The sequence below is a fragment of the Sander vitreus genome, chromosome 12 (assembly GCF_031162955.1).
Source record: "Sander vitreus isolate 19-12246 chromosome 12, sanVit1, whole genome shotgun sequence".
Taxonomy (NCBI): Eukaryota; Metazoa; Chordata; class Actinopteri; order Perciformes; family Percidae; genus Sander; species Sander vitreus.
In genome coordinates, this window is record NC_135866.1 from 5,078,996 (window position 1) to 5,091,582 (window position 12,587).

The 12,587-nt window shown below is 39.7% G+C and overlaps 3 protein-coding genes across 3 annotated transcripts; 2 read left to right on the forward strand and 1 right to left on the reverse strand.

Annotated features, from left to right (window-relative positions):
• The first annotated feature begins 166 nt into the window (after positions 1–166).
• Positions 167–4,647, forward strand: eif3f (eukaryotic translation initiation factor 3, subunit F). The gene is made up of 8 exons (XM_078263555.1): positions 167–307; positions 745–815; positions 1,889–1,968; positions 2,063–2,200; positions 2,684–2,775; positions 3,349–3,485; positions 3,713–3,826; positions 4,452–4,647. The coding sequence occupies exons 1-8, from the start codon at positions 196–198 to the stop codon at positions 4,527–4,529; spliced, it is 822 nt and encodes a 273-aa protein (XP_078119681.1). The 5' UTR covers positions 167–195; the 3' UTR covers positions 4,530–4,647.
• A 533-nt stretch (positions 4,648–5,180) lies between these two features.
• LOC144526240 (MICOS complex subunit MIC26-like) lies at positions 5,181–6,081 on the reverse strand. Its single transcript, XM_078263556.1, has one exon. The coding sequence runs from the start codon at positions 6,039–6,041 to the stop codon at positions 5,448–5,450; it is 594 nt and encodes a 197-aa protein (XP_078119682.1). The 5' UTR covers positions 6,042–6,081; the 3' UTR covers positions 5,181–5,447.
• Positions 6,082–6,139: 58 nt separating this feature from the next.
• Positions 6,140–11,714, forward strand: dnaaf6 (dynein axonemal assembly factor 6). The gene is made up of 6 exons (XM_078263557.1): positions 6,140–6,551; positions 6,818–6,884; positions 7,032–7,137; positions 9,018–9,114; positions 9,656–9,741; positions 11,384–11,714. The coding sequence occupies exons 1-6, from the start codon at positions 6,465–6,467 to the stop codon at positions 11,511–11,513; spliced, it is 573 nt and encodes a 190-aa protein (XP_078119683.1). The 5' UTR covers positions 6,140–6,464; the 3' UTR covers positions 11,514–11,714.
• Positions 11,715–12,587: the final 873 nt, after the last annotated feature.

The window sequence follows — 12,587 nt, forward strand, 5'->3', positions numbered from 1 at the left end:
ATTTCACTAATGAAACCATTTCTGCTGATATCAGATACAGTCACACACTCACACGCTATATCATCAATGGTATCAATGACTTGATTATAATTAGCGTCTTATTCATAATAACCGCTGTTCGGCCGCCGGCCACTAGGTGGTGGTATATGTGTTCACTGAAGCCGGTGTTATCATCAGTTCTCCTCCTTTTCCAAGATGTCGGTGTACGGGCCAGTGGTGAAAATTCACCCCGTCGTTCTCGCTTCTATCTGCGACTCTTACGAGCGGAGAAATGAGGGCGCGAGTCGTGTTATCGGGACTCTGTTGGGTAAGCAGAAACTTGACATGTTTTTAGGTCGGACAGCCTTTCTGATAACACAGGTGACAGCTAACTGGATTCATGTTAGCTTCCCTGCTAACGCATGTTGGCTTGGTTCAGTGCAGTAGTAGCTGGCTAACCAAGCTATATCTGGCTAGCGTTAACAGCTAACTAGCAGCACCTATGCAACAGCTGGCTGTTCGCTCAAATGATCATGCAGATGGAACTTTTGCTGTCTGCCAAGTCATCTGACCTTTTCTGATTCATGTCTGTACTAATATGACATCTAGCAAGCGGGATTGAAAGTTGTTATTCGCATTAGCCGTTGCTGATGGTTCGTCATGGTTTTAGCCTCTTCTCGTACTCTCTTGTTTGCTAGCTAAAAATGCGAAGGCGGCTAATGTTAGCAAAGATAATGCCTCATTTGTAACGTTTGTCCCTCTCAGGTACTGTTGACAAGCACTCCATTGAAGTGACCAACTGCTTCTCTGTCCCCCATAATGAGTCTGAAGATGAGGTATGTTGGTAAACGGATTTTGGGTTGTGTTTTAGGACATCTTCAGACAGAATATTTTGTCAATCACAATGGAACATTGTAGTACCGTTACTACAGAAGCCTAGATACATCAGTCACAAACACACAAAACAAATCCTAACGTTATATGGACACAATACATAGATAAACAGAAATACAAATGAGAAAGATTAAACCAGAAATCTGCACCACACTCTTAACTCTGACTATTTATGATTGTCCCTGGTAGTAATCCACACAGGGTTTGTGAAAGTCTACTAAAGTGTTGTATTGGTATAACAAGGTGCTTCATTGGAATTGTATAGTAATTCCTATGGTAAATATGTTTACTGTTGGACATTTTAAAAATGTCATGGAGGACCATAGATTGTCCTGCAGGACATTTTATAACACCTGCACAATACCTGAATTACCGTAGGATTCCTTCACAACTTACTTCCCTTTATCATATTTTTGTGGAACTTGTTCATAAGGCACTGGAAGCTATTGAATATAAGTAGTGAAGGAACTGAACATTGTTGAGCTTGTTACTAGGCCTGTAACAATTACATATTTGTCTAATTACAATTATTTTATATAATCGCTGTTTTTTTGTTTAACTGCAATGAATTGCTAACCTCAGCTTAGGTCCTAAGGGGTATGACTGTTGATGATAATTATCATTTTTAGGTTCAATTAAGAAGGAAAAAAAAATAATGTTTTTATGATAATGAAGAGGCGTGGTTTACATCATAGGCTGTGTATTTGTGATACATTATCTTGGTCACATAACAGTGGTGATATAAACAAAAGATGTATTCTGGGATTCATTCAAAACTGTAATTTGTTTGCAAAAGTAATACATAAACTTTTTTTTTTTTTTATTTGACTGAAAGACAATTATATTGTTAATTGCAATTATTTCTGAGACAATTGTACAGTAAAATTTCTGTTTCAGCTCTACTTGTTACAAAGATTTTCAGACCTAAATGGCTGCCTCATATTGCATTGTTGAAGAGAGAAGAGGTGTTGTAGAGAAAAGGACATGGGTCAAATGAAATCCTCTTTGCCAACAGGTTGCTGTGGACATGGAGTTCGCTAAGAACATGTACGAGCTCCATAAGAGGGTGTCACCCACTGAGGTCATCATCGGATGGTGCGTCAGTTAATTCAATTTGGAATTTCAAATATAGAATAGGGGGGAGGAAAAAAAAAACTTGTTCTCATCACAGTGACATCTGTCCTCACAGGTATGCCACAGGCTTTGACATCACAGAACACTCGGTGCTCATTCACGAGTACTACAGCCGTGAGGCCACCAACCCCATTCACCTGACAATGGATACCGCGCTGCAGAGTGGCAAGATGAGCATCCGTGCCTACGTCAGGTTGGCTGATCTTCCTGTCATAGATACTCTCTTTTTGTGTGGTCAACTACTGATTGAGAGTGTTGTTTTTTAAACTTAATTTTTAAATTTTTCTCATAACATAATGTAAACTAGACAAGACAGCAAAAAAAAAAAAAGCAAAAACGGACGACGATAAAAAACAAAAAAACGCACACACACATAGGTGGAGGGCTGCCAGAGTATCAGAGTGCAAGATCAAAGCATGCTCAGATTAAGGGTGTAGCATAGCAGCAACACACACAAATCAGACATTTAGGTCTCATCAAGCAATATTAAAACTGGTTTCCACAACTTAAAGTGGTTTTGTTAATTCCTTTTGTTAAAACGGATCTATTCCATCTTAGCCATAGAAAACATTTAATTGAGCCACCTACAGAAACATGGGGACAGTGGAGACTTCCAATTGAGTAATATACATTTTTTAGTTGTGTGTTTTAATGTGCTTGTTTATCTCCTACACAGTGCGCAGATGGGTGTGCCAGGAAAGACCGTCGGTGTGATGTTCACCCCACTGACTGTCAAGTATGTCTACTTTGACACGGAGAGGATAGGCGGTAAGAATCCAAACAATAAATTAAGATGATGGAAACAAATGCTTCCTGCCTAAATGTCTGTGATTGTGAAATTTGTGTTTTTTCCAATTTGTCAAGGGTGAGAAATATTTTAATTGCAGTGTCTAAAAGAATTTAGATACTGCCAATTAGGGCTGCAACTAACAATGGTTTTCGTTATCGATTTTTCTGCAAATTTTCTCGATTAATCGTTTCACTATCTGACAAATAGTGAAAAATGTTCGTCCTAGGTTCTCAAAGTCCAAGGTGATGTCTTGTTTTGTCAGTCCAAAACTCAAGTTTAATATGATCTAGAACAGAAAAGAGCAGAAAGTCTTTATATTTGAGAGGCTGAAAACAGCATTTTTTTGCATGAAAAATTACTTTGAACGTTGAATTGTTGGCGATTAATTGTCTGTGGACCGACTAATCGATTAATCTATAAATCGTTGCAGCTCCACAGCTTATAATTCATTTTTCTGGCCAATATCATTTTTGGTAGTAGTAGTAGTAGTTGTAGTTCTTGGCTCTTAATCGTTGTACTGTACTCTGAACAATCCCATGTGTTTGTTCCAGTGGACCTTCTGCAGAGGACACGTTTACTTCCGAGTCGCACCAAGGGGCTGACCTCAGATCTGTCCCAGGTGGCTGGCTCTGCAGCCAGGGTACAGGACATGTTGACCACCATGCTTGCATACATTGATGATGTGCTGGTGAGTATTGGAGCAATTGGAATGCTGGTGTGACTCCTAATCCGACATGATTAGTCCATTGTTTTTGTGTGTATGAAATGATTAAGCAATACCTTCCGCCATTTGTTTTCCTGCTCATATTCCAGCTACTCTACTTTGTATCAATCCGTTGTGTGTCTCTAGAGATCAATTGTCATGTGATCAAGTTTATGGTGGCTATAATGCTAATGCTGTTCTGTCTGTCTCAGTCTGGCAAAGTGGCGGCAGATAACAGCGTGGGTCGCTTCCTGATGGACCTGGTCAACAAGGTTCCCACCATCTCAGCCGAGGACTTTGAGAACATGCTCAATTCTAACATTAACGTAAGTGTAGGGTTTTCCCCACCATTATAAGTCTTAGGTGCAGCACCTGAGCCGGTTTTGGCAGCACCTAAGCCGAATGAATGTGAAATGCGGCAAAAAAGTGCCAAAAACGGTGAAAAGTTTTAGACACAGATATGGTGATAATAATGGTCCAAAATTATGTCACATTGCATATTTTTGTTATTGAAAAACATTTATTTTTTTGAGGAAAGACCCTTACATTTTTGTAATCGCTGCTGATAGTTGTTTCCCCCCATTGGATCCCTCTGCTTCGGCCTTCCATTCTTAATTTATTTCCTGCACTCAGGCACATCGCACACTCCCATTGATTACAGGAAGCATTGAATCAGACTGTGCTTCCTATTATTAGTGCTCTCCTGGCTCCTCTTGTCTCATACGTCTTTACTTAGCACCAGTCCAGCATACACAGCCATCTTACAAACATAGGGGTAGTTGTTACATCTGTAGTCAGGGCTCTGTCTTTCTGACCTCGTAGGCCTTGACTTTTGTTTGCTTGTAAAGCCGTCGAAGAAGCATGAGCATGTTTTACTGATGAACCCATTTAACGTCACTATGAATACGATTGTAATAACAAAATGTAAATTCTCTGTTTTGTTTGCTGCAGGATCTGCTGATGGTGACCTACCTGTCTAACCTCACCCAAGCACAGATTGCTCTAAATGAGAAGCTGGTGCTGCTCTGAGGGGATTTCATTCAAGTGATTCATATTTAATTTTGTACACTTTTTTTTTCTTTTTCTTTTTTTTTTTGGCTGAGATGAATAAAGATGTTAAACAGTCATAAAGTTTTAACCAATTGGCTTCCAGGCATTGTCTTTCGGTAATATTGTAATCACAAATAATGCAATGTAGTTTCTGACAAATGGCTTATGAACATTACATGAAGGGTTATATTGCTAATGTAATCTGTCCTTTTTGAATAAATGTCCGCAAGCCACATATCAGACTGCTCACATTTACAGCTGTTGACTCCTTCGGGGCAGCCTTTTTGATGTTTGACATTCTAGGGCTGCCTGCTACTGTTTTTATTCATTATTTATTAACTAGCCAATTATTTTCTCAATAGGTTAATCATTTGCTCTATAAAACAGAAAAAGTAAAGTGTTCATAACCATTTCCTAAAGCCCCAGGTGATCAAATAGATTTTGTCTGACCAACAGTCCAAAACCCAAATATATTATATTATAATGAAATAAGACTAGGAAGTCAAACTTGTGACACTTTGGCTTGAAAATATGCTAATTAACTGATTATGAAAATAGTTGGAGATTATTGTACTTTTGATTAAATAATTTAATAAGTAGTAGGTAGTAACACATGAGTCTAAAACCAACAAATGTCTGAAGATTTTAATGGAAGACAGTTGACTTTTAATTGTCTATATAAATATACATTCAAATCAGAAGCGGAGGTAAATCATTCAACTTGCAAACCCCCTGTGACAGGCCATGCCCGGGCCTGAGTTACATTTGAAGCTTAGTGCAAAAAGTGGGCATGAGGAAGTCACACAGATTAGTACTGTCTAGGTAGCGCATGTCAATCTACAGTATCAGGAAACGGCTGATTTCTAATTGCTGAGTTGCGGAATCACACTGGGATCCTCAGGGTTTAGTTTCCAAGTCGTTGCCTTTTTCAGCTTTGCTCTGATGCATCACCATCTTCTCCAGGGCTGCGTAGCTCTGCACCGCGCGCTCGTACACGGAGTCTCCGCTCGACTTTGCGATGGCCGCAGCCTGTTCCGGGTAGTAGAGGGAGGCGCTCACGGTCATCAGGCCCACCGGGTAGAAGAGCTTTTTAAGCCGGGATCCTCTGGCAAGAAACAGTCCCAGGACACCGGTAAACCCGATAACTCCTGCCCGAGGATAGAAGTCCTTCGGGGGGTTCTTCAAGTAGGCGTAGGTGTCATTCCCACACTTGACAACACTTTGAACTCTGGGTTTAATTTTGTTATAGGTGCCCTGACACCACTCCGTGTATGGCTCTGTTGACTTCCTGAGGGTGGCGACACTTTGCTCCAGCTGACCCGCTTCGGGCTCCACATACTGAGACTTCTGCGGAGGAGCGGTGTACAAAGACAGCTCATCCCGGAGTAAAGGGCCGGGTGGCTCTGTCTCCCCGTCAACGGCAGCAGCAAAGACGGTGATCGGCAACAAACTCACAGCTCCTGGCATTGCACTACCTGTCACCTTCAACATGATCCCTGAGGACCATGCATTGACTACGGTGTCTGAGGAGGGACATACGTCTTACTTAGCTAGTACTCGAAGCCATAACCACGCCGCCTTTAGTTGACTTATGACAAACGCTTTTAAAACGCCTTAAAGCACAAAGATCAATGGCAAGATAGTCTTTGGATAGGTTTAATATATGTCATGTTATTAACTTTTTAGTCCCTGGTTCCCATGGCAGCCCGGAAGCCTGGTCGTCTCCATGGAAACAGAACGTGTCAACAGCAACAGTCCAAACGGTCTGTTAGCAATAGCCAGCGTTACATATTCAGGCTAACACTAATTTTTATTGGATAGTTTTTGCAATTTTTAAGTGTTGTCGATGCGAGGGAGTAGTACTGCCTTTTTTGGGGAATAAAGTAAGGTAAAAGTACATTTCTGCTATTCTGAATGGAGTGTCTTGGAGTATCGTCCGTTCAGAATCTGAAGGATCTGTCTGCCTTGTTAGCGACTCAGCACGATGATGAAGACTGTAAAGTAAGATATTGTTCACTCTAATTTACTGTGATTATTAATTTAATTCCTCTCGGCCTCAATGCTATTGTAAATGTTAATACTACACGTCTCAAATAAATAAGACTATTTAAAGGAAATGCACAACATCTATCTAGTTAATAGTTTTTTTTGTCTTGTAACTAGCTAGTGACTGCAGACCGAATAGATGTTTGCCATTAGCTAGGTTTTATTTGAACTACAGCTTAAACTTTCTGTTGGTTTACAATAACATCAGTTCATTTTACCAGAATGTGAGAGCTTGTGCACAGTTGGGCCCTGGACACATTGGCCCCCCACCCAAAAAAGATAAAGAAGGTAATGCTTTGTGTTTCTGCACATAGGTTAACTCCTAAAAAAAATACCTCTCACTTCTCAATAACTCCTCACTTATTATAGTAACTTAGGTGGCTTGATGAAATGTACAAACATAATTTGCATGTGTGTTTTTTGCTGTTACTTTAGTGTCAGCTGGCCATGTAAAGAAAAACAGCAAAGATATCTGGAGAGAGGAAGAGGTGGCTGAGGGCTCCCAGTATGATGATCTTGCTGACCTGCGGCCACAGCCTGAGTAAGACCACAAGGCCGGGGGAAAAAAAAAACACATCAAAGGGTTCACTGAAAGCAGACATCTCCTACTTAGTATTTTTTTTCCCCCACACACTCCCTCACTGAGATTGCACCTTTCCTCATCCTATCTTCTTGAGGGTTTTTTTTCAGCCTTAAAGCCAAAATGTCCCATGTAAGGCTTTAACTCACAACTTTCTAATTATAAAACTTTATTAAGTTATTACTAAATACTTGCCTTGGTTACCCATGTGCTATAAACTAATTATAGAAGTACAAGGGAGGGTAAGACTGCTTGTAGAAAAGTATTTATCACAATTACCTGCATACCACATTTTCCACTCCATCGACCTCAGCTCACACTCACTTCTGCCTGCTTCTTTCTGTTCATTGTTGTTCCCTATTGATTATGTTTAATGTGATTTAAAATGATTTGAAAGTGTGTGTATTATGGAGGAAATATTTATTCATAATTCAAATTTAAAGTCCAAAGAGAAATTGAAAGTCCAAAGAGAAAACAAAGCGAGATCAAATTAAAAATATTATTATTTTTTAAATTTTCCATTTGGCTTTTCCATTTGGATTTAATATTTGGCTTTTCAATTTCAATTTAACATTGGCTTTTCCATTTGGATTTAATATTTGGCTTTTGAATTTCCATTTAACATTGGCTTTTTCATTTGGACTTGACACATGTCAATGTAAATGAGGAGGCGTGGCCCAAAGGCTGGTGGGAGGGTCTGAAACGAAAGGGGTGCAGAGGCACCTTTTGAACAGCAGGGGGAGCTGACTGCTGGGAGCACACTGTTGAGCATCTGTCTGCAGCTTGGCCACGAGGCTGGCTTGGCCTCTTATTTCACATGATAGAAACTGATGATGTAGCTAAACACAAACGACATTTCATGCAACAACAGTGAAGTTTTCATGTAGTTACTATAATTGGGCCTGTGTTAGTGATGACTAGATTAGGACTGTATTTAAAGCTGATTCTGGTTTCCAACTTCGCCCCAGGTGTGTCTGTTTAAAACACGGACGGAGACAACTTCTCTCTTTTGATGTTTTATTTAATTAAGCAACAGTACAAACATGGGTGTGGGTAGCTCTGCTACGTGTGTTTGTGTGTTGTCAGATCTCGAGGACACACACACACACACAATCTCAACCGGGTAGTCATCGTCCGAACTGTGACCGAACTTTCTCCGGGTGGTGCGCACGGTGTGAGGTGCGTGTCCGCGCTATTCTCCGACATGTACTCACAACAATCACTCCTGATTGACGGCCTTTTGTACAGCTCGTGTAGGCTACTTTTTCGTTCATTTGATTTCCGATTTTGAAACGATATCCAAATTTGATATCCAAACTTCACTGTTGCATGAAATGTCGTTTGTGTTTAGCCTACATCATCAGTTTCTATCATGTGAAATAAGAGGTCAAGCCAGCCTGGTGGCGAAGCTGCAGACAGGTGCTCAACAGTGTGCTCCCCAGCAGTCAGCTCCACCTGCTGTTCATAAGGTGCCTCTGCACCCCTTTCGTTTCAGACCCTCCCACCACTTTGGGCCACACCTCCTCATTTACATTGACATGTGTCAAATATTAAATCCAAGTGAAAATCCAATGTTAAATTGAAGTTGAAAAGCCAAATATTAAAACCAAATTAAAAGCCAACGTTAAATTGAAATTCAAAAGCCAAATATTAAATCCAAATGAAAAAGCCAATGTTAAATTGAAATTGAAAAGCCAAATATTAAATCCAAATGGAAAAGCCAAATGGAAAAAATAAAAAAAATAACAATATTTTTAATTTTTATCTCGCTTCGTTTTCTCTTTGGACTTTCAATTTGAATTATGAATAAATATTTTCTTACCTTTAACCTTTGTGTTCAGGTATGAAATAATCCTGAAGCAGAGTGTGGGGACTGAGGATCTGTTCTTGGGCTTGAACAGAAAGGACCCATCCTCTATGTGCTGTGAAGCAATGCTGGTAATTTATCAACCGCCACAGGATTTCTATACTTCACCCAATGTAATACAATGTGCAAGGATGTGTTTAAGGACAGCAAGCGAGAAACAATCAAGCAAGATAACGGGATTCTCCCACTGCCAATTGTGGGATGGTTTGGAGAATTAATTTATGTACAGTATAAAAAAATGTTAAGGGGCAAAAAATCCAAATGTTAAGCAACACAGATAAGGCAGAGTAAGTGTAACTGTTGAAAATCTGATCAGAGTTAAATAAAGAATAACATTTTTTTTATACTATATGAAGACAATATAAATATACAGATAAAATAAATTATAGTACTTGTACAGTCTTAGTTTCTCAGATCCTGCATTAGAAGTGAAAAGGCAGTAACAGTAATTATTAATAATAATAATTAACAATTAACAAAAATTAACAAAAAATGACATAACTTGGACAACACAACACAAGTGGAAAAATGGTATCCTCTTTGAATAAAAGTGCAAGATTAAACTGTGCACCATGTACACTATTAAAGATTCTGACTATTTCCCACTCCTAGGTGAAAATCAAACTACCAGACACTAAAGCAACAGATGTGATCCTGGATGTAAAGGAAAAGTTCCTTGATCTACGGACGCTAAAATAGTAAGGGATGCTTTGAAAATGTTCTCTTTCATTTTTAATCCCCTCAAGACGGAGCAGCAGCAGTTCAGACCAAAAGTTCCTATTTCCAGACATTTCCTTTTAATCAGACGTTCACATCATGATCTGAGCTTTGATTGCTGTTTTACACTGCTCTTAACATCCTCCTCTCTCAGATACACACTCCCTCCCCGGTGCTCCCCACGACTCTTTAAAGGGGTGGTTCAGAATTTTGGACATAGGACCTCATTTCCAAGTTAGCCAGTGTGTTATTTATCAGTGGAGACCATTTTCAACACTTTTCATCCAGTCCTTCCAGTTGCAGAGTTTGCTGGTGCTAGGCTAGCGCAAGTCAACAGTATCTGCTAGCCTGCCACTAAAATAGTCTTACCCAATCCACAGTACACCCGAAGCAAATAAATTATAACGCCAGACTATCAATTTAAATGTTTGTGTTGATAAAATAATGTTAGAAATAAAACTACCCTTGCATCTCAATGATCGCATTACATTTTGAGGGACTAGTTTCTCAGCAGCAGCGGAATTTTACTTTGCTCCGGTTAGTAGTACTGCGGCGAAAAGTAAACAGAGAAGCGAACTACAGTTGGGACACCTAGTAGTAGACTAGTACATTGGTATTGAAGCATTGGATTGGAAACTAAAGACTAGGCAACATAGTGATTCAGTATGCATTTAGAAATTGTAAAAAATAAACCAAACAGATGGGCACCACAAAGTTTCCACAAATTTCCATTGGGAGATCCAGAAAGGAACCAACTGTGGCTTCTTGCTGCTGGCTTGGACATCAAGGCGGAGACTCTACTCAAGTGGCAAATGTGTAGTGATCATTTTAGACCAAACAACTTTGAAAAACCCAGCAATCTAAACCACAAGTCACTGACAACGAATGCGGTTCCATCTGTCTTTCCAGATGCACCAACAGCTACTGATGAACAGGTAATAACTTTTGGTAGGCTACTCTAGCTAATAAAGCTAGCCCATTTCATAACGTTAGCCTAGCTGCTACTGATAGAGACTGACAATGTTAGTGGAGATAACGTTACAGTTCAGTGCATTGTGGAGAGTGACAACGTTAGCTAACGGTATAGCTACACCCTTGGTAGATACCTGGCTGGGCTAACCGCTAACTTTAGGTAATTGCTGGCAGAAAAATCATGTAAGCTCGGACAGTTTACATGAACATTGCAGCGGCAGGTAAATAAACTTGTATGATTGTCATGGAAACCGGCTTTCTCAGTAGCCTGGGATAATATCACTCCGCCGCTGCTGTAGCCTATGCTACCAGCTACAGGGAATAAAGTATAACTATTGCAATGCGATGCAAGGGTAGTTTTATTTCTAACATTATTCTATCAACACAGACATTTACATCAATAGTCTGGTGTTATAATTTATTTGCCTCGGGTGTACTGTGGAGTGGGTAAGACTGTTTTTAGTGGCAGGCTAGCAGATACTGTTGACTTGTGCTAGCCTAGCACCAGCGAACTCTGCAACTGGAAGGACTGGATGAAAAGTGTTGAAAACGGTCTCCACTTATAAATAACACACTGGCTAACTTGGAAATGAGGTCCTATGTCCAAAATTCTGAACCACCCCTTTAACCTGTCTTCTCCCCTCTCTTCAGTAAACTGGGTCTTCATCTGCCACATCCGATCCACAGCGACAGGGGAAAGGCTCAGTTCTTCAGTGAGAGGGAGGAACTGGAGGTGACTCTACTAATGAAACGCCCCATGGATGTTATCAACATGCAATGAGAAAGCATGACAAAAGCCAACAAGTATTCAAAAGACAGTGTACAGTGGAGATGACACGCACGCTGATTATGGGTCAAAGAAAGAGATGGTTAGAGAAATGATCAGCATATGCATAACCTCTTTGTTTTCTGTAATTCATGTTCACACTGTTTAAACATCTGTCCCCATTCCATTGAGAATTAAATATGGTTTTCTAATAAGTGTGTCTTGTTATGTGATGCTTTATTATTGGGTAACAGATGGTTGTAGATGGCAAACCCAGGTAAGCTTTACCCATAATTGTAGGCCGATATTTTATGAATGGTACACTAGGGCGTAATTTCCACTTGGGACAGGGGAGGACATGTCCCCCACACTTCAAAATCCAGTTTGTGTCCCCCCTACTTTAAAAAAATGGTTAGATATTATTTTCTTTAAAAGTCTCCGTGATCTGCCCTTATTTGAAACAATAAAGAAAGTAAGACATATTTTCTCATACCATAGTTTAGTACAATTCTTTCTGGAAGAATTTATCATGATGATAAACTTAATTATTTCCTGGATTTTGTATCACCATAGTCCCTAAACTTATGTAAAAATGCAGGAAATGGGATTCAAATAGAATACCATAGGACCCCCAGACCCCTGGTTTTCCTCCCATTTCTCAAACCAAAGTTACACCCTTGACGGTGCATATAATAGCTGCTATTGCAAACTGATATTTAGTGGAAAGGCATGTATTAAACATAGGTTCAAAATCTTTCAAGTATAGTGTAATCCGCAGGCTGTGGAGATAGGTCTGGCAATGCAAGACTAGGCGTAATACAATACTCACTATGTGTAACACATTCTATGGTAACACTCATAGGCTGTAAAAAAGAATATTAATAGTCTATGGTAACACCCCATGTTACCTTGAATTTGATTACTAGTTCACCATGGAGGCATATGTGAGAAAAACAAATGTTTCTTCAAGAATTCAAGGTAACACAGTTGATATGTAAATGATAATTTTGAGGGTGAATTATTAATTTAAGTAAAATATTTGAATAGGCCACTTCTTCCACCACTGTCAACATTTGAATTGTGAAGCAG